General features: G+C 35.6%; 1 protein-coding gene and 1 long non-coding RNA gene across 7 annotated transcripts in view; one reads left to right on the forward strand and one right to left on the reverse strand.

The window, feature by feature from the left end:
• Positions 1–17,678, forward strand: part of IBTK (inhibitor of Bruton tyrosine kinase) — a 92,229-nt gene extending 74,551 nt beyond the window's left edge. For 3 of the 6 annotated variants that reach the window (XM_067702696.1, XM_067702698.1, XM_067702697.1), the window contains exons 26-28: positions 4,247–4,396; positions 15,485–15,617; positions 16,399–17,678. In XM_067702696.1, the coding sequence (XP_067558797.1) occupies positions 4,247–4,396; positions 15,485–15,617; positions 16,399–16,530 (415 nt within the window). In that variant the 3' untranslated portion in view covers positions 16,531–17,678. Of the gene's footprint in view, positions 1–4,246; positions 4,397–14,992; positions 15,054–15,484; positions 15,618–16,398 lie in introns of those variants that run through there. The other 3 variants (XM_067702700.1, XM_067702701.1, XM_067702702.1) reach the window with 2 other exon arrangements.
• LOC137204791 (uncharacterized) overlaps positions 1–22,054 on the reverse strand; it is a 105,007-nt gene that overhangs the window by 7,674 nt on the left and 75,279 nt on the right. The window contains exon 2 of the long non-coding RNA XR_010933835.1: positions 7,697–7,898. This is a non-coding gene — a long non-coding RNA (uncharacterized lncRNA). The remainder of the gene's footprint in view (positions 1–7,696; positions 7,899–22,054) is intronic.

The following is a 22,054-nucleotide window of genomic DNA, read 5'->3' on the forward strand; positions in this document are numbered from 1 at the left end:
CCCCTCCCCCAGTCCTCTATCCTGACTTCTACTTCCATAGAGTAATCTCCCCTTTTTAATACACACACACACACACACAGAATCATTATTGTTTCTAGCTTCTTTTGCTCAGCATTATATTTATGAAATTCATATTTTGATGAGTACTAATATTCCATTGTGTAAATATACTTATTTTACTCATTCAGTTCTTGCTGGCATTTTAGTAGCTTTGTTGTTTTACTGTTGTTAGGGTTAGTGCTGCTGTAGATATTCTAGTTCACGTCTTTGTTGAACATATTTGCATTTTTGTTGCATATATAACTAGGAATAAAATTACCGGGTTGTAGGATATGCATATATTCATTTCTAATAGATACCACTAAACACTCTCACTAGTGGTATGTGAGTTGACCTTTTTCCACTTCCTTTCCATAAAAAATTGTTTTATTCAGAAGGAGTGCAGATTTCATTGTGTATTCTGTTTTTTTGAAATAACTTTACCGAGGTATAATTTACATAAAGTAAAATGCAGTAATTTCAAGTGTATAGTGGGAGTTTTGACAAATGTACCACCTGTGTAATCACCACTCCAATTAAGAAAAATATTTCCACCATCCCACTATCTTTTCTCAACCAAACCTCACCCTCTACCCATGCCCCCGGCTACCACTGATGAAATTTCTATCACTGTAGCTTAGTTTTTGCCTGTTCTGGAACTTCTTATAAATGGCATCTAAGTACAGTATGCTCTCTTTTGTGTCTGGCTTTCTTCATTCAACATAAAGGAGCTTCATCCATGTTGTTCCATGTATCAGTAAATTTCTTCCTTTCTTATTGTTGAGAAATACTGAGTTTATTTTTATGAAAAAAGTTATTTATGTACAAATCTTATATTATTTCTCTTGAGTAAATGCTTAGGATTGGAATTGCTGGTTTGTATGTTAAGTGAATGTTTGACTTCCTAGGAAAAGTACCAAACAGTTTTCCAAAATGGTCATGCCATTGGACATTCCTACTAGTAGCATGTAAGAGTTCCCATTATTCCACATCCTTTCCAACACTTTGTATATTTAATCTTTTTAATTTTAGGTCTTCTAGTAGGTGTGGTTTATTTTGTATTTCTCAGGGGCTTATTGGCTATTTTCATATCTCTGAAATGTCTTTTCAGATCTTTTGCCTTTTATTGGGGCTATTTTGTTAATCTAGAATTCTGAGAGTCTGTATTCTGAAAATAAGGATGTTTTTGGATAAGTTTTGTGGATATTATCTCCCAGTCTGTATTTTGGTTTTTCATTTCTTAATAACATTGTCTTTGTAGGAGCAGAAGTTTTTAATTTTGGTAAAACCCATTGCATCCATTTTTTTGTTTGTTTTCATTGAAAGTTAGGGCTTTTTATGTCTTTGACTAAGGTTACAAAATTTTTTTGTTTTGATTTAGATGTTTCCTAAGTTTAGCTTTTGTGATTTTTCTTTTTATACGTGGGTAAGGTAGAGATCAAGGTTTTTGTCTCATACAGATAGATATCTAGTTGTTCCAGCACGATTTGTTGAAAAGATTGTTCTTGCTCCATTTTATTACTTCGCACTTTTGCTGAAAGTCAGTTGACCATGATGTGTGTGGGGGTCTAATTCTGGACTCTACTCAGTTCCGTTTGACCTATATGTATGTGCTTTTGATGATAGCTTTTATAAGTGTTGAAATCAGATAGTATAATTTCTCTGATTTTGTTTTTTTCAAAATTATTTTTTCTATTTTTAGTTTTGACCATGTTTAAATAAATCTTAGATTTGGCTTGTCAAAAAAAAAAATGCCTACTGGGATTTTGTTGGGTGTTGCTTTGACTCTGTAGATAAATTGAAGAGTATTGACAGGTTACCAATATTGGGTCATTGAGTCCCCTAAGAATGAACATGGTATCCTTTAGATTCTCTTTAAAATCTCTCAGCAGTCTTTTATAGTTTTAAATATATGTATCATGTCCATCCATGTTTTGTTAATTGTATCCCTAAGTATTTAATTTTTTTGATGTGTCCATTGACTGGATCATAGAACTTTTCCGTAGAATTTTTCTCCTTTATCCTGTTAATGTGATGAATTATGTTAATTTTTTTTTTGAGTGTTAGAACACTGTTAGAACACCTTGCATTAAATAAAGCCCACTTGGTCATTGTTTATATTACATTTTTAGTAAATTGATGAGCATTACCATTATCCCAGAAAATTTCCTTCAAAAAATTCTTTTTTTATCTTTGCCCCCCTCTCACCCCAGTGTCAACCATTGTTGTGGTTTTTCTTTTTTGACTATAGTTGGGTTTTGCCTGTTCTAGAAGTTTATGTAATTAGAGTGAAACATAATATACTTTTGTGTCTGGCTTCTTTCACCAGCATGTTTTTCAGATTTATTTGGATTGTGTATACTAATAGTTTATTCCTTTTTATTACTCAGTAGTATTCCAGGTGTGTTTACTCCTGTTGATTGATGGACACCTGGACTCTTTCCAGTTTTTGGCTCTTAAGAATAAAGGTGCTCTGACCATTCTTGTTTAGTCCTTTTTGTAGACATGTATTTTAACTTCTCTTGGGTAAACACTAGGGAGTAGAATTGCTGGATTTTACAGAAAATGCATGTTTACTTTTTTATAAAAACTGCCAGATCTTTTCCACAGCATTTGTATCATTTTATCCTCCCAGCAAAATTTATGAGACTGTTGGCTGTTTCACATCCTTGCCAACATTTGGTATTGTCAGTTAATTTTACCTGTTTGGGTGGGCGTGTAGTGGTTTCTCCTTGCGGTTTTGTGTTTCCCTCATGAGTAATGAGCACACTTTTTCACGTGCTTATTGACCAATTAACATCTCTTCCTCTGTGAAGTGTCTATTCAGATCCTTTCTGCATGCCTTTTGAAATTGCCTTGTCTTCTGTATTTGTCTTTTTTTTAGTTCTAGGATTTCCTGTTTTTTTTTTTTTTTTTTGGCTGCGTTCGGTCTTCATCTAGTTGTGGCGAGCAGGGCCTACTCTTCGTTGTGGTGCGTGGGCTTCGCATTGCGGTGGCTTCTGTTGTTGTGGAGCACGGCCTCTAGGTGCGTGGGCTTCAGTAGTTGCAGCACACCTTCCCTGGAGCATGCGGGCTTCAGTAGTTGTTGTGGTGTGTGGGCTCAGTAGTTGCAGCATGCGGGCTCTAGTGTGCACGGGCTTCAGTGTTGTGGTGAGCAGGCTCAGAGTTGTGGCTCACGGGCTCCAGAGCACAGGCTCAGTAGTTGTGGTGCACAGGCTTAGTTGCTCCGAGGCACGTGGGATCTGCCCAGACCAGGGCTTGAACCCATGTCCCCTGTGTTGGTAGGTGGATTCCTAACCACTGCACCACCAGGGAAGTCCTTAGGATTTCTTTTTAGAGTCTGGGTAGAAGTCCTTTGCCAGATGTATGTTTTACAAATATTTTCTGTTTTCTTAACGATATCTTCTGATGAACAGAAGTTTTTAATTAAGTCTAATTTATCATTTCTTGATTTGACGGTTATTGCTGTTTATGTCCTAAGAAACCTTTGCTTACCACTGAGTTATGAAGATAGTCTTCTGTTTTCTTCCAGGATATTTAGCTTTTATGTTTGTTAGTTCTATAATTCATCTTGAAATAATTTTGGGGTATGGTATGAAGTAAAGGTCAAGGTTTTTTTTCCTTCTGTAAACCATTTGTATATTATAGAAAACATTCTTCCCACCGGGTTGCTTTGGCAGTGCTGTTATTGAAAGTAAAATGACTGTCTACATGAGGGTCTAGTACTGGGTTCTCTAATCTGTTCCATTGATCAGTTAATCCTTAATACCCCACTGTCTTGATTGCTGTACCTTGTTTTATCTTCTTCCAGTTTTGTATCTCTTTTTTACAACAATGTTGGCTAATCTAGGTTTTTGTTTTGTTAATTTCTACAATAAAAAGCTGGTGGGATTAATAAAATTTTTTAAAGAGGTATAGGTCTATACAGATTTTCTTATTATTCTGACCATATTTTTTGTTGTTACCTGAGGCATAGTTATAATAGCTGTTTTACTTCACCATCTGGGTTATCACCAGTGTTGGTCTCCATTGTTTTTTCTTATCACACAGTTTTGATTAATCTACAATTGACAGCAAGAATCCAACATCACATTGAAAACTGTAATTATATTATTGTAAAATTTTTGGTATATATTCCCTCCATATCCCCTTCTCACTTCCAGCAAAAATGAGTGTTTTTTACATGATCTCTATTGTTTTTTCACAGGGCATCTTCTCTACATTCAGTTTCATCCAAGTCATTCCGGGATTTCTTACTAGAAGAAAAAAAGTCTATTACTGGCCAAAGCTCAGGAGACAATGTCAAAAAAGTTTGTTTTAAAGGAATTGAAAGTTCCCAGGCTGCAAAAGTTGTAAGGTAATAATCATTTTCCTACCTTAAAATGTGCTGTGGTGGTTCTATATCCTTAAATAATCTTTAAAGGTAGATTTTTTTATACATTCTTTTACATTCAAAATTAACGTATTTTTTTTAAGATAGATAATTTTGGTATAATTGGCTTGCAGTAAATTGTATATATTTAAAGTATACAGTTTGACGAAGTCTGTCATACGCATACCCTCGTGCAACCATCATCACCAGCTATTGAAGTCAGTGCATAGATCCATCATTCTCAGAAGTTTCTTCATGCCCCTCTGTAGTCCTTCCTTCTCTGTCCTGTCTCCTTGCAGCTACTAACCTGTTTCTGTTATTATAGACTAGCACTGATATTCTGTAGTTTTATATCAATAGAATCATTTAGCATGTGCTTTTATAAAAATCTTTTACTTAGCATACATTTTGAGATTCATCCAAGTTGTTATGTGTATCAGTAGTTCATTCCATTTTATTGCTGAACAGTATATTTCTTTGTTTGGCTATGAACCCACCTGTTTATTTGCATCTGTTGAGTGACTTGGGCATTTCCAGCTTTTTCTCTCGCTATTTTTGATACTAATTTTAAAATACATTGGACTTCAACAAAGATGTTTCATATTATAAATGCCTACATGAACCATGAAAATCTAAACACAGTTTCACCATGATCCGTAAATTCTCTTAATTATTATTCAAAAAGGAACCAAACATTCTTGGGGCATCAGATAGTTTTTTCTTCCAACATTGGCGTATGTTTCAAGTTGGTTAACTAAATGGAGGGTTTTTTTTCCTACTTCTGCTAATATGACATCTCCCAAATAATATACTCCCTAGAGTGTTTCAGGGAGTGTTTAATTACAAAATGATTAAAAATGTTAGTTGTGACCAGATTAATAATTTTGTTTTTCATAATAATTTTTCACTGTCAAACCTCTTTTTTTCCTCCCTAAACGCTTTTTAAAAATCAAATCTCATGTCCAATTATTTTATCAAACAGGTAATATAAACTTCTCTGATTGAAGTGAGGAGAGGGGTCTGGGAATCAAACTAATTTAACCTCACCTTACCTACCTGTCCTGTAAGCAGCTCCTGAGGAACTGTCAGAATCTTCCAAGAACCTTGGACTGCTGGTTTAGATGAACTGTTTAAACATAGTTCTATTTTTGATTTTGTGACTGGCTTTCCTATGTACATTTACAGACAAAGTTCTTGAGCCACATACTTACAGTACAGAAAATCAGAGAGAGATTACAAAGGACCTGAAGAAGTCATCTGGTCTATCTTCCTAACTTTTCAAATACTTTTGAGCAGTGTAATGCTTTTTAGCAGTGTAATGCTATTTTAAAATAAAAATCTTAAATGGAACCCTAACACACAAAACAGATAGATAAACCTTTTTACATAATGTTTACTTAGGATATTAAGGCTCTTTTGATAGGCTCATAAATACAAATTGGATGCAATGTAAGACGCTGTCTTAATGTTGACAAATATTTATTAGCTGCTCTGTATCAGACATTACACTAGGTACTAGAGTTACAGTGGTGAACTGTAACATAGCCCCTGCTCATGTAGAACTTAGTCCAAAAGAGAAGAGCAACCTTATTACAGAAATGATTAATTAAAAGAGTACAAGGCATTATGAAGAGCAAGTTTATCAGCCTCAATGTTCAATCTGTTTCTAATTTTGTCTAGTATTTATTTCAATTAGGATTTTCTTAATAAGTCATTATAAATGAGAACAAATCAGCTCCTTGGCATTCCATGTCCAAACTACATTCGAGTGCTCCTTGTATACATACACACACTTATCCATATATATTTTATATATATTTACTTCATTAAATGTAGCATTACATATGTATACACATCTCATGAGGTTTTTCTATTCAAAATTTTAATTAGAAAAACATTTTAATTGGTTATTTATCATCCTCTGTAATGACCCTACATCTATTATATTAAAAAAAATGAATAGTCTTCTGATAGAAGAAAAAATGTTAAGTTATATGATAAGTTATATGATGAGTGTTGTCCTGTAGACCATGCTTTTAAATAGAAAGACATAACTTCTTTATTTTTCCTACTTCAAGACACACAAATCTGCCTCTATTTGTATTCATCTTATCTTCCTTTCTTGTTTTACAGTAGAAGAGTTATCCTTCCCATCTAAGGCTAGGATTTATACCTGTACCTTGTATCTTAACCCCTTTCCACTTCTGAAGGCTTCAACTATTTAAGTAGATTTTTTCCCGTCTGGTTTTGAACATGCACAGGTCTCTCACACGTGGAATGGGTGGGGTAATCGATCCCCCACTTATCCCCCACACGTTTTCTAGCAATTGTCCTATTGTTACCAATTTCCTGTTTCCTTCACAGCCAGATTTCTCAAAAGAGCTGTCAGCACCCGCTCACTTCTCAATCACCCAGTCACTTCTCAATCCATTCTGGCTTCCAATCCCATTACTAAACTGAAACAGTTCAGGCTGATAAGTTCAGCAGTGACCTCCATATTGCCAACACCATGGACTTTTTACATGACTCGTAGTACTTGAAGTTCACTTATAGGTCGTCTTGTCATTTCACTTATATTCTTTCTATGCTAATATTCCTGAGCTTCTATGTTATCAGCTATACTCTAAAGACTCAAAGTTAAACTGCCTGTCCACCTCTGTTATCTGAGCTTCACACTTAATTCTCCATCTGCCTTCTTGATGTCGCCATCCTATTTGGATGTTCAGAAATACCTTCAACTTTATGTCCGAAACCAAACTTAATGTTTTCCTCATAGCCTTATCATAAAACCAAAATCAAACAAAAACACAGACAAAACATAAAACCAGCCTATTCTTGATTTCTCTTCCTCAGTAAATGTCATTTGCAAGTCTTTGACATGTCCATCTTCTTCAGCAATTTCCATTCTTTCAGCAGGACATGACAGTTTTATCTCTTAAGTATTTCTCAGATCGATGTATTAACCTCATCTCCACTGCCATCACCCTCATTCAGACTACTGTGATCACCTGGGCCATCTGAGTAAGCCTCCTAACTGGTCTTGCCGTAGCCTTTCTTCCTTCTCTACAATATATTGAGCTAGTGTGTGTGGTGGTGGTTTTTTTTTTAATGCAAATCTTAACCTCGTAGGATAAAAGCTAGCGTCTTATATGGCCTTCAAGGCCCACATAGTCTAGCCCCTGCCAGCCTCTTTAGCTTTATCTTTTAAATAAGATCTCTGTATTTTAGCCACCTTGGCCTTCTCTTAGTTTCTCAAATACCAGTTACTTCTTCCCACTTACTTACCCTTTGAATAGTCGACTCTCCTCCAATCTCTGTTCAGTCATATTTGAAGAAGTCTGACTTCTCTTATTCTCTTACTGGGTCAGTTTCCTGTTATATGTCTTTGTAGCGCTTCTCACTCATCACACTTAGCACAGTTAGAGTAGTCCCTCCTTATCTGCGGTTTTCCTTTCCGTGGTTCTGGTTACCCGTTGTCAACTGTAGTCTGAAAATATTAAATGGAAAATTCCAGAAATAAACAATTTTTAAGTTTTAAATTGTACGCTGTCTTGAGTAGTGTGATGAAATCTCTCGCCGTCCTGCTCCATCTTACCTGGGACGTGAATCATGCCTTTGTGCGGCATATCCTGCCCGTTAGTCACTTAGTAGCCATCTGCGTTATCAGATCGATTGTCAGGGTATCACAGTGCTTGTTCAGGTAACCTGTACTTTACTTAATAATGGCCCCAAAGCACAAGAGTAGTGATGTTGACAATTCGGATACGCCAAAGAGAAGCCATAAAGTGCTTCCTTTAAGTGAAAAAATTGAAAGTCCTCCACCTAATAAGGAGAGGAAAAAAACTGTATCCTTAGGTTGCTAAGATCTATGATACAAGTGAATCTTCTATCCATGACATTATGAAGAAGGAAAAAGAAATTCATGCCAGTTTTACTATCATACCTCAGAATGCAGAAGTTACGGCCACAGTGCGTAAGTTCCTAGTTAAGATGGAAAAGGCATATTTGTACAAGATATTTTGAAAGAGCGAGAGACCACATTCATATAACTTTTATTACAATATGTTATATTTGTTCTATTATTGTTGTAACTTTCTTACTGTGCCTAATTTATAAATGAAACTTTATCATAGGTATGTATGTATAGGAAAAACATGGTACGTATAGGGTTCAGTACTATCCGCAGTTTCAGGCATCCACTAGACTTGGAATGTATTCCTGTGGATAAGGGCGGAATTACTGTAAACTTACTATTGGTGTGATTCTTTGTTTAATGTTTTCAAATACAAGTATTTTAATGTCTCTATTTTTAGCTGTATGTTCAGTGAGAGCGAGGAAGATTGATCTTTGTTCATCACTGATTAGAATGTTTCCTAGCATGTGCTCAGTGAGCATCTGGTGAATGAGAAGAATAAATGAAACAAAATTTTAGCTGTTTCAAGTACCGTTTACTTCTAATGTAATGAGTTATGTTGTATGCCTTAGATGTATAAATGTTAAGGTATGAATGTTACGATTGTTTTTGTAATATTTTTACATTTTAAATATTGAATGTATTTTTTAAAATTTATTTTCTTTGGATATTTTTATTTGTCGTGGAACTTTAAAAATTTTAAGGATATGTGGTTTCATAGTTGATCGCTAGGGTGTGCTATAACATCAGGCTCTTAATTGTGAAAACTGGTATGTGCTGTTAGACTGCTTTGCAAATTTTAGTTAAAGGAGTGTGTGATAGTATCATGCTCTCTGATATATCATGCTCTCCATAGCTTGGGTGTTTGGCAAGTGGAAGTTAATGTTTTAAATAGCTGTTTGTTACCATCTGATCACTGAGAAAGAAAACAGCTTGGGTTTCATTTTTAATTTTATCATAGAAAATATGTTATCATAGGAGAGCTTTTTTTAAAGGAAATAATAAAACGTAACAGATAAAGTAAAATATTAACTCAGCAAATTATGGGACACTAGATATACGTACAGTATTCTACTGGCCTCTTGGGTATATATAAAAGTGTAATACACAGGCGCATCCTTAAATGTGTTTGAAATCAAGTTGGTAAGTCTATGCACACACGGAATTTAACTGACAGAGCAAGAATAAAATTGCAGTATAATATAACAGTGTTAGAGAAGTCCCAAAGCAATATATGACTAAGTGCTGCTGTATGAGTGGTTCAGAGAAGGAAAAATGACAGTGGGCTAGAGTTGTCTGGAAAAACTTCATTGAGGAGGAAAGGCTTGAGTATTACGTTCATAAACACTTTTCCTATTCAGTCGCAAATATTTGATTGTTATATTTATGGCCATATGAATAGTGTTAGAAAAATATCGAACTATTTCACTGCTACTAGCTTTTGAACATAGGATGGGATTTTTAAAAGAAGAGAGGAGAAAGGGCAGTATAAACAGGAAATGGTGGGAATTAAAGCAAGAAGACAAGAATGCTTATGATTCTTTAGGGAATCAGGGTGGCAGGGATGGAGGGCTCATCCTAGGAAATTCCACAAATAATAAATTCTTGTTTTAATTGTAGGAAATGTGATATTTTTTCCCCCCAAGGCTAGGGAACTAGAAGAATGGCAGTGTTGTTACTTATTGATGTGAAAAGAAGGATAATGCAGTTTCTGTTTATCGTTACTTCTGTATTCTTTTTCATTTTAATGTGTTTTCTTTCATTTTCCTTTCACTTAAATACCTCCTTATGTAATTCTAGGCAGAAAATGTGATCTTGTGTTTCTAATTAGTAAGAAAAACTATATGTGAGACAAAATCATTATATCACTCTAATTTTAATATAAAATCTTTGTAAGTGGGATAATACAAAATTCTTTTTAAAAATAGTCAACTATGGGAGCAAAAAGTAATTTAGTTTTTCTCTTGAAGTCTAAATTTGGCAAGATTAATATTCTTCAGTTTGAACAAAAATCTTTGAAAGATTTTAGCCAGCCCTTTTATGATGGTTTTATTTTCAGAAGGCTAAATTTTATATGGATTATCTATTGGGATGTCTGTTTGTGTTGCAAATACCTAAGGCTTAATAATGCTGTTATTTATTGTTGGAAAGCTTATACTGTTTTTATATTTGTTTAGTCATAGCTCTGTTTTATTTAGCAATTTTGCTTCATTGTAAGATGAAATTTTGACAGACTTATAGCTGTTTAAGTAAATTTATAATTAATGAGATTATCCATAGGAAAATCATTAATGGAAAGAATTCTAACATCTTATGAAAACAGATTTAAGTCTAATGCTTACAGCAACCCTCTGTGAACCTTTCTGAAACGAGAACAGTAATGCCTATCGTATGTGAAAGTACTTTATGAATTATAGAATGTTACATAGATAAAGCTGTTATGCTTAAGCTCTGATTGTGTGGCTTTGATTTAACAAGGCCTATACAAGATACTTTAGTCCTTATATTCAGTTCTGTTTGCCAGTGACATCATTTTCAAAGATAGGGCTTATAGTTGCTGGCTTCTTACTTAACAATTAAAAAATAACTGGTTCTACATGATTTTTGCATTTCTTTGAACGTGTCAAAACACTTTAGCTGATCCCTAGACACCAGGATGATTTTTGAGCACCAGTTTATCATTATCTGTTATGCTATAATTTATTGTCCTAGAAGGCCTCTAATCTCCAGCCCTGACTGACTGAAGGACCTTTCAAGGAATTTAACCAAGGGGATTTGCATAGAACATAGACTTTTCCCATTTATTTTATAGTCATTTTAGTTTAGATTCTCATCATCTCCTAACAGGTTTATCCCAACAGCTTTCTAGTTATCTCCTTGGCTTCATTTTTCTTCTGGCTGGAGTCCTTTACTTCATCCTGGAGATTCTCTTATTTTTTTTGGATGTCATAGGTCAGGTATCCGGCAGGATTCAAGTCATAGAACTTCATTAAAACTAAGAACCTAATAAGTACCCATTTTCATTTCATTTTGTATTTCAGTACCCACATCTGGAAGGAAGAAGTTATTAGTAATTCGAAAGAATAAAGAATTTTTTTAAGAGAAACTCTGCTTTTATTCTGTTCCATATTTAAAATCCTTTGGCTTTCTGCTTCAGTTATTTATTCTCTAATTACTTTTTTTTTTTTTTTTTTACAAACAACTATGTTCCAGGTGTTTTGCTGGACACTGAGATACAAAGATGAAAGAAACAGAGTCCTGTACCTTGAGAGACTAGTCTAGCAGTTAAGACAGACGTGTGTGTGTGAAGTTTTAGAACAGTAACTGAAGTGCTTTGAAAAGAGGAAAGGTGATATTTGAACCAGTCCTTAAAGAATGAGAAGACATTTTTAATGGACTGTATTCTACACTACAGTGTATAGAAAATACACTGTATTCTGAGTGAAAAAGGCCTGGATTTGAGTTCTGTCCTTACCATTTCCCCAATTTGCGAGTCAGGCAAATTGTCGAATATTCTTTGAGTATTAGTTTCCTAATCAGTATAACGGAAATAATGCATGCTTTCTTCATGGAGTATTAGAAAGATTAAATGAGATAATGTATATGAAAATACTCTCAGTGAATTTGCCCACTCACATCATTTCATTTTAACTTATTTCCCTCCTAATCTCTTAATCCAATCATTCAGTTTATTGAAGAGAACAACCTACCTTTACTTAAGCCAACAAAATCTTTTACTGTTCCATGTATTTGTATGACCAAAACCGTATCTCAGTGCCACTCCTCTCAGCTTTAATGTCATTTCCTCAGTGAAGCCAACAGTTTATACCCTCCTCCATATTGTTAATTTCTCCTGTGAATCCATAGTACTTGGTACATATTGGTATAAATATTAATTATATACTCTCACATTGCTTTGTCATTCTTAAATACCTTTTAAAATCGCTTTTACTGGAGTTATTTTAGTGGAGGGGACTGAGTTTCAATCAGCCTGATTTTCAGTACCATAGTGCTGAAACAAACCCAATAAATGTGCATAAATGAATCAGGAAGTCAGTATTTTAGGCCCTGCTTGTTCACTTGCCCTTTGACTTTGTTGTTAAAACCCAGCTAGACCTAAATTTGCTTATTGCTGAAAAGAGGGCACTGGATTAATCTAGGTAATTTCTAGGTATCTTTCTAAGCATAGAATTCCACATTTAGGTCATGCTCTGTAGCTCCTTTGTTAATTTTTCTCCTTACAGGAATGCTTCTTACCCCCCCTCATTCTATAGCCCTTTTATTGTCTTCTCCATGGTTTTTATAGTCCTTATAGTCAGTCAGAAGACCTTTAAGTTTGTTTTCTTAAATTCTTTTCTGTTGTGTTATGTCATTTTATTGTTTCCTGATCTAGTTTGTGAGTTCTTAGAAGGCAAATTGTGTCGTAAGTTTCTGTCCTATCAGCCACATGTAACTCATGAAGTTAGAACACACCCTCTCACCATATACAAAAATAAACTCAAAATGGTTTAAAGACTTAAATATAAGACATGACAATAAAACCTCCTAGAAGAGAACATAGGCAAAACATTCTCTGACATAAATTGTACCAGTGTTTCCTTAGGTCAGTCTCCCAAGGCAATAGAAATAAAAACAAAAATAAACAAATGGGACCTAATCAAACTTACAAGCTTTTGCATAGCACAGGAAACCATTAAAAAAAAAAAAAAAGACAGCCCACAGAGTGGGAAAAAATATTTGCAAACTATGAGACTGACAGGGCTTAATTTCCAAAATATACAAACAGCTCATACAACTCAACAACAAAACGACCTATCCAAAAATGGGCAGAAGACCTAAATAGACATTTCTCCAAAAAAGACATACAGATGGCCAATCGGTACATGAAAAGATGCTCAACATCACTAATTATTAGGGAAATGCAAATCAAAACTACAATGAGGTACCACCCTACACCAGTCAGAATGGCCATCATTAAAAGGTCTACAGATAAATGCTGGAGAGGATGTGGGGAAAAAAAGGGACCCTACTACACTATGGGTAGGAATGTAAACTGGTGCAGCCACTGTGGAAAACAGTATGGACATTCCTCAGAAAACTAAAAATAGAATTACATATGATCCAGCAATCCCACTCCTGGGCATATATCCAGACAAAACTATAATTCAGAAAGATACATGCACCCCCTAGTTTCATAGCAGTACTACTGTTCACAATGGCCAGCAACCTAAATGTCCATTGACAGATGAATGGATAAAGATGTGGAATATATAAACAATGGACAATTAGCCATAAAAAAGAATGAAATAATGCCATTTACAACAACATGGATGGACCTAGAGATTATCATACCAAGTGAAGTAAGCCCGAAAGACAAATACCATATGCTATCACTTATATGTGGACTCTAAATTATGACACAAATCTATGACACTGACATAGAGAACAGACTGGTGGTTGCCAAGGGGGAGGGGGTTGGGGAAAGGATGGAGTGGGAGGTTGGGTTTAGCAGATGTAAGCTATTGTAATATGGAATGGATAAACAACAAGCTCCTACAGTATAGCCCAGGGAACTATATTCAATGTCCTATGATAAACCATAATGGAAAAGAATATTTTAAAAAAAGGAAAATCAACTATACTTCAATAAAATAATTTTCTGTCCTATCTATAATCCTTAGAGTGTCAGAGTATTTACTGTATTTTTCTTTTTTCTTTTTTTTTTTTTGCGGTACGCGGGTCTCTCACTGCCGCGGCCTCTCCCGTTGCGGAGCACAGGCTCCGGACGCGCAGGCTCAGCGGCCATGGCTCACGGGCCCAGCCGCTCCGCAGCATGTGGGATCTTCCCGGACCAGGGCACGAACCCGTGTCCCCTGCATCGGCAGGCGGACTCTCAACCACTGCGCCACCAGGGAAGCCCTGTATTTTTCTTGCTTACAAAATTTAGACTATATATTATAGTCACAAAATTTGGCTGCTAATTATCTTGTTTCTGTATATTTTGAAGCTCAGTGCTAATTTGTCACTCTTATTCATAAATGTTACCAATATAAAACATTCTTCACAAAGTTGTCTGTATTTCCTAACATATGTTTGATTACAGTAAATTGGCTATATGAATATTATTAGAAAAAACAGACCATATTTTTTGGGGGGGGAATATAGTTGATTTACAGTGTTGTGTTAGTTTCAGGTGTACAGCAAAGTGAATCAGTTATACATATATCTACTCTTTCTTAGATTCTTTTCCCATATAGGCCATTACAGAGTACTGAGTAGAGTTCCCTGTGCTATACAGTAGGTCCTTATTAATTATCTATTTTCTATATAGTAGTGTGTACATGTCAATCCCAGTCTCCCAATTTATTCCTCTGCCACCCCGTTTCCCCCTTGGTAACCGTAAGTCTGTTTTCTACATCTGTGTCTCTATTTCTGAAAAACAGACCATTTCTTGCAAGATCTTTCCCCATGGTATTTTATACACAATATTTTATAACTACCTACAGATTTTTTTGTTGTTCTTTACTTACAATTTCACAGCTAAGTCTGATTGCATATATTAATTTGTCTTCTGAGTCAGGGCCTTGCAATTCCTCCTCTGTATTTCTATTAATAAGCAATTTTACTAATGGTACTAGAAGCTTTAATCTTCAGTTTTTGTTTTGCAGATGTTCTACTCATGGTTCCCCAGGACCAGAAGGCAACCATAGGTGTACCACTTCTAGATAGGTAACCATAGGGGTACCACTTCTAGATAGTCCCAAGTAAGGTTAATTGATTAGCTTTGGGACCTCAAAGCTAGACTGCTTTTTAGCACTGAGAGAGAATATTAAGAAATTGGGAATAGTAGAATGTCTTATCTGAATACTTTCTGCTCCACAGTTTGAGTTACCTTTCTGTTTACTTATATAGCTTAGCTCCATTCCAGTTTTTGGTGTTTCCAAAGTTTTCTCTACAGCACCAATCCAAAGAAAATATTAGTTCTCCTTGTTTCTGTTTGTCACTTTGTCATTCTGTAAGTTGAATGCAAAAGCTTCCAGGTCCCCTTATATTATAGGTCACAAGGAAAAAACGTAACACTGTTAAAGAGTATTTCAGAGGAGATTTTGTGTGCAAAATTTGGCAAGATGAATGAAAACTCATAATTCCTGTTCTTTCAGTCCCTGGCTGTGTTCTTCATTGCCTGCTCCTTCCGTGCTAGCGCCAGTCACTTTTGCATCTATTGTAGAAGAAGAGCTACAGCAGGAAGCAGCTCTTATCAGAAGTCGAGAAAAACCCTTGGCTTTGATTCAGGTAAATAACATGCTTATTTGGGTTTAATTTAGGGTAAGAACTATACTACATTTCATTCTTAGGTCTTAAGAAAATTCTCTTTGTTTGCTTTGCAGAGGTGCATGTATTTATCACATTAAAATGTGAGTGCAATGTAAAACAAAACTGAAGCATTCAGCAAGTATTAATTGAAGGTATTCAGGATAATTAATTTACAACTAATAAATTGTGCTAAAGCTAATATTTTTAGCACTGGTGATGCTTTGGACTGTTTTTGAAAGTGACCAGTAGAGAACTTGGCATTATCTAGCTCTACACCTGGATTCTGTATCAGTAAGAGTTCTTAGGTTGTAAGCCACAGACACCAAGTCAGGCTAACTTAAGGAGAAGAGAACTTTCTTGAGAGACACTGAGATTCCACAGACTTAGCTGAAAACCAGATAGCCAGGCTTAGGAAACAGACAAGACTCACAGTTGTCCTAAAGAGCTTAAAGAACTAGACTTATACAACAACAGAAAGTATCTCACAGGATGAGCAATTGGAATGAATGGATTCGAACAGCCATCTTCAGTTTCTTTTTCCTTGCTGTAGATTAAAATCAAGGGAAGGTGGGTATCTGATTATTCTAACTCAGGCCTCAACCCTTCTCCTTTCGAAGGGGATAACAGGATACCTATTCCACTGTTTTGTATGCACAGAAAGTGGTAGTTCCACAAAAGGAAATTGGAAAGCTAATAGGATCCTGCTCGGTTTATAATTGAAGGAGTAAAGCAACTTCTCTTTTTTCCTTCCTCCTTTCAGATTGAGGAGCGTGCGATACAAGATTTATTGGTTTTCTATGAAGCATTTGGCAACCCTGATGAGTTTGTCATTGTTGAAAGGACACCGCAGGGACCACTGGCAGTACCTATGTGGAATAAGCATGGATGCTAGTTCACCATGGAGTTGAGATACGATTTTCATAAGTTGTGACTGTTATAAATAAATGCTATGGGAAAAGAGTTCTTACAAGTTTGGTAACAGATCATTCTAGATAGAATAAGAAAGGATTTAATTTCTTTACTGAACTTTAAGCATATACTGTTTGTATGATTAAAATGAAATCCCTCAGAATTGTGATTTTAGTAACCTTTTGTGTAAAAATGTGTGAGAGGAAAAACTTATTTAAATAGAACTATTTTTCTGAATAGTCTTAAAAGGAAAACATGAGTGATTGAAGTGTAAAATTTAAGAGTGACGCATTAAAAATAACTTTCCATTTGAGAATTTGGGATAAATAATTTAGAAGATTTTTGCCAAATATCATGTTTTTTTTTAGTGTGACATTGATGAGCTTTAAGTAGGAGTGTCAGCCATTACTTTTGATCCATTAATGGCCAAAATTTTGCGTTTGCTATAGTAGTTATGCCTCCATTCTTGTGTCTTTTTCATCAGGCTTTGAACGTTCTGGCCTGATTTTTAAAGCCTGAGCTGCTTGAATGCCATTTTATTTCGGTTTCAACAGCACATTCTCCATTTTGCATTGAACTGTGGAGTATGGTGGAAAGGAAATAAGAATACTATTCTGAGCAGCTTAGTCTAAAATAATAGTTTCTTACAAGATTTGGAGTCATTGTGGGGATTGTTTTTGGATGGGGAGAGGAGGCCTTGTTGTGACAGAATCCATTTCTGAAAGTGTTACAGTTTTCTAAAATAAATGCTTAATTATACATATAAGAATTGAATAGTTTGGAAGAAGGTTGGTTTACAGTTACCTTTACAATGTTACATAATCAGAAATTCTCTGAGCCTGGATTATATGAATAGACATAAACATTGTTTTCTTTACAGTATGCTGTTTGGGTTGTTTTTCAGTGGTTAAATTAAAAAAAAAAAAAGTTAAATCTGTGCTTCAGCACCTAGACAAATTGGGAAAGTTAATGTTTCTGAGAAATAATAAGCCAAGGGGAACATACAGGCAAATCACTGCTATAATTCGGTTGACGAAAATATGGCTGAAATTAACTCAACACTTGAGCTTTAGCTCCACCCAGAGCAGCAAACTTGTAAGCAAATGTGCAATAAAAAATAATCTTGATCCATGTCACTGTTACTGTGTGTTTGATATCTTATACTATATTGACATCTATTATAGGAGGAATTAATAATGATTCCTAATATCATATATTGTAGCCAGTATTTGTTGAAGTTGATGCTGTATCCATTCCTTAACTACTTAAAAAAGGGCAGTTTTCCTAAAGTGCACCTGTATGTTTGAGTAAATTGAGAAGCAATGTATTTTATAATGTTTTATGGATGTTGCTGTAAAGAGATTTTCTGAAGTAACTGATTTATTTCATTTGAACCTTTGATTCTTCCATACTTCTTGGCATCTTTAAAGATGCCATGAAGTGATGATTTTCGTGTACTCCATGCTGCCTGGGAAGCACCCTAAGGGCCTTTGGTGAGTGGGATGTGAAGGAGGGGCCAGGGTTGACCAGTCTCTGGGGTTTTAGGTCTTCACAAACCTCATTCAGAGCAATTGCACTTTACGACCTGTTTTATATAGTGGGGTATTCGTTTGGGAGAAAAAAGTTCTTTTGCTAGTAAAATGAAAGGTGGTAAGCACTGCTATAAACTACATGAAGATAGCAACCTGATACACTGTGACCAAAAAGCCCAGGAAAGTGATGGGTTTTTTCCTTAACATTATTCTGCCTACAATAATTAACTCATCTTTAATCCCATGACTTTAAGAAAGTCTTAAGACTCTAGAAATGGGCAATTTAAGGGATCAGTGGGATGAAGAGGTTTTTAAGATTGCATAGAACTCCTTAGCCTAGAAAGGTGTTGATTGGATGGGGAATTGGGATTGGGGGTAGAGGTGTCAGAGCAGAATATGCGTAACATTTGCAAAATCAAGACCAGTCAGGTAAAGTCGTATTTGTTGACAAAATACTAGGATTCAGGACTTCTCGTAAAGTCTAAACAGGTGGCTTTTAAAATAAATTGTAGACAGTCTTTATAGAGGAACAACAACAGATAGTTGAAAAAGGTATTGCTAGTTAATATCTTGGTTGGTTCTATACTCTTTTGGAGGCTGGGTTGTATTTTTTAGTTCATGATAAGGGGGTTGATAGCTGATTCATAAAACTTTATTTTTTTGGCTGCGTTGGGTCTTCGTTGCTGTGCGCCGGCTTTCTCTAGTTGTGGCAAGCAGGGGCTACTGTTCATTGTGGTGCACGGGCTTCTTATTGAGGTGGCTTCTCTTGTTATGGAGCACAGGCTTCAGTAGTTGTGGCACGTGGGCTCAGTAGTCGTGGCTTGTGGGCTCTAGAGCGCAGGCTCAGTAGTTGTGGCGCACAGGCTTAGTTGCTCTGCTGAGTGTGGGATTTTCCCGGACCAGGGATTGAACCCATGTCCCCTGCATTGGCTGGCGGATTCTTATGAATCAGGACTGCACCACCAGGGAAGTCCTGATTCATAAAATTTTAGATCTGAAGAAACCTTGTAGATTAACCCTGTATATTCACTTTATTATATAAATTGAAGAGCATGAACTCCAGAGAAAGTGACTAATGAGATTGAAATCTTCTGTCTTTTCAGTCTGGTCCACCTACAACTACACCAGACTGCCTCTTAGAAATTACTAATTGTCTGTAGCATTTAGCCAAGACTAAGAAAATATTAAAAAGCACTTAGTAAAAATACATATAACCCAGAAGCTTCCAGAATTATCAATTTAAGAACTATTTTCAGAAGAAACTGCAGCAACCTCCCACCAGGGAACTGGGGACAAGTGATCCAAGATATTCATGGTAATGTTGATGTATATCTTTTTTGCTTGAGGTGATGTTCAATCGTGTAAGATGCCAAAACAACCTGGTCTTTCCTATACACATGACCATCAAACTATATTTCAGACCCTATATATATTTCATTTTCTTGTATGTCTCTACTTGGCTGCTTGGCTATTTGTGTCAAAACTGAATTCTTGCCTTTTCCAAACTCTCTGATCTTTTTATTTCCTTATCTCTTAGTCTGTCATTCTCCTAAGTCATTAAGGTTAAACTTTTGGTTTCTTTGTCTCTTTCCCCATTTTGTCCCCACATTTATTGTCCAACTCCTGTCAGTTCTGTCTCTGCAATATCTTTTATCTAATTTTTTTCATTTCATTCACATTACTACTACTGTTTTAGGTCCTGAAGTTTTTCTGAAAGTTCTCAAACTTTTTGGTGTCAGGATCCCTTTATACTGATTAAAATTATTGAGGACCCCAAAGAGCTTTTGTTTATATTCATTACATATCTATCATATATAATGTACTGCAGATTAGAATAAACTTTAAAATTTAGTTCATTTAAAAATAAGCCAACACATACTAACAAAATTTTTAATGAAAATGTAACTGTTTTACAAAACAAAATTAGAAGAGTGAGCTTGTTTTATATTTTTATATATATGAAAATATGTAACTCAGTATTTCAGGTTTAGGCCTTTACTGTCTGGTTTAATAGAGGACTCCTACATTCTCATATCTGTTGCCACATTTAGTCTGTTGTGAAAACAAATGCCATAGTGTCTGGAAACTTGAAAGACTGAGATTGCAAAAGGCAGGTAACATGTTATGAAAATAGTTTTGACCTCACCAACTCCTGAAAGGTCGAGAAAGTGGTCCACTTAACTGCTTAAGTCCCTTAATTGCTGAGTCCCTTAACTGCCACCCCATTCTCTGTTTCCTGGTCCAAGACATTAAATTCTTCAACTCTCAAACTAATACCCCCAAAGCATATCTTCCTGCTCTGAAAACTTAAGTTACTCCCTCTACACTTTAAGTTCGTATTTCCTCAGCTTGGGCTTCCAGTGATTTCTTTTTTCTTTTTCTTTTTTTTTAATCTATACACATAGTGGTGGAGCCAAACCTGACCTGATGTGTCTCCCAAATAGGCTTCAAGCTTTGCTCATGTAGATCTCTACCTAAATCTTTCTTTCTCTTCACCTATTGAAATTCTACCCATCCATGATAAAGGCAGCCCCAATTTTATTTTCCTTATAAACTTTGTTTTTTCCTTCTCATACCTCCTCAGAAGTAAACCAAAATAAAGTATTAGTATACATGGATCAATTATGTTCCCATTTCCTCTCAACACTTTATATCTTTTAGGGAACTTGTCAAATTCTGCCATTATTTTTGTTTTTCTGTTTGTCTTTTACTTTTACTTATAGTTTGAAGGCATAGGCTAGGCACTTTTTTCTTTCTTGTGTTTAAATCTTCAAAATCTTGAACCGTAACACAAGACAAAAAGGTTTACTTCAGTGATTTACCAGTAAGTCAAGCTATGGACCATTAACAGCCTCTTGGAAAGAGGTGCTGGATTTGATTCGCTGGTATTTCATGGAGGATTTCTGTTTCTATAATTCATGATATTGGTCTGTGGTTTTTCTTTTGCTCTCTTTTTCTAGCTTTAGAATTAGTTTAATAATGGCCTTATGGAGTGATTTAAGAAGTAGTCCCTTTTCCTCTGTGTTCCGGATGTTGATAAATGATTGGTATTATTTAAATATTTGATAGAATGAACCAGTGAAGCCATCTGGTTATGGACTTTTCTTTGTGGAACGGTTTTAAATTATTAATTCAGTTTCTTTCTCTTTACATGTTATATGTAAGTCTATTGAGATTTTCTGTCTTCTTGAGTCAGTTTCAGTAATTTGTGTGTCTAGGAATTTTTCCAGTTCTTCTAAATTGTCTAGTTTGTTGGCATAAAGTTGTTCATAGCATTTACTTTTAATCCTTTTAATTCGTGCAGAGTTGGTGGTGAGGTCCCCCCTTTCATTCTTGATTTTGGTAGTCCATTTCTCTTTTTTTCTTTGATCATATCAATTTTATTCTGTTCAAAGAACCAATGTTGTGGATCCTTCTGATCTTTCCCTAGTTTGCCTGCATCTCCCTTGTTTCAACCCTGATCTTTATTATTTCCTTTTTTTTTTTGCGGTACGCGGGCCTCTCACTGCTGTGGCCTCTCCCGTTGCGGAGCACAGGCTCCGGACACGCAGGCTCAGCGGCCATGGCTCACGGGCCCAGCCACTCCGCGGCATGTGGGATCCTCCCGGATTGAGGCACGAACCCATGTCCCCTGCATCGGCAGGCGGACTCTAACCACTGCGCCATCAGGGAAGCCCTATTATTTCCTTTTTTCCTGCTTGCTTTAGCTTTAATTTGCTGTTCTTTTTCTAGCTGTTTAAGCTTAGATTATTGATTTAAGGTCTTTCTTCTTTCCAAAACATAGGCATTTAAAGCTGTACATTTGCTGGTAAGCACTGCTTTAGCTGCATTACATAAATTTGTATATGTTGTGTTTTCATTTTCATTCAGTTCAAAATACTTTCTAATTTCCTCTTGATTTCTTCTTTGAACCATGGATTATCTAAAAAGTATATTGTTTAATTTCAAAATATTTGTGAATTTCCCCCAATATCC

Source organism: Pseudorca crassidens, chromosome 13 (assembly GCF_039906515.1).
Source record: "Pseudorca crassidens isolate mPseCra1 chromosome 13, mPseCra1.hap1, whole genome shotgun sequence".
NCBI lineage: Eukaryota > Metazoa > Chordata > Mammalia > Artiodactyla > Delphinidae > Pseudorca > Pseudorca crassidens.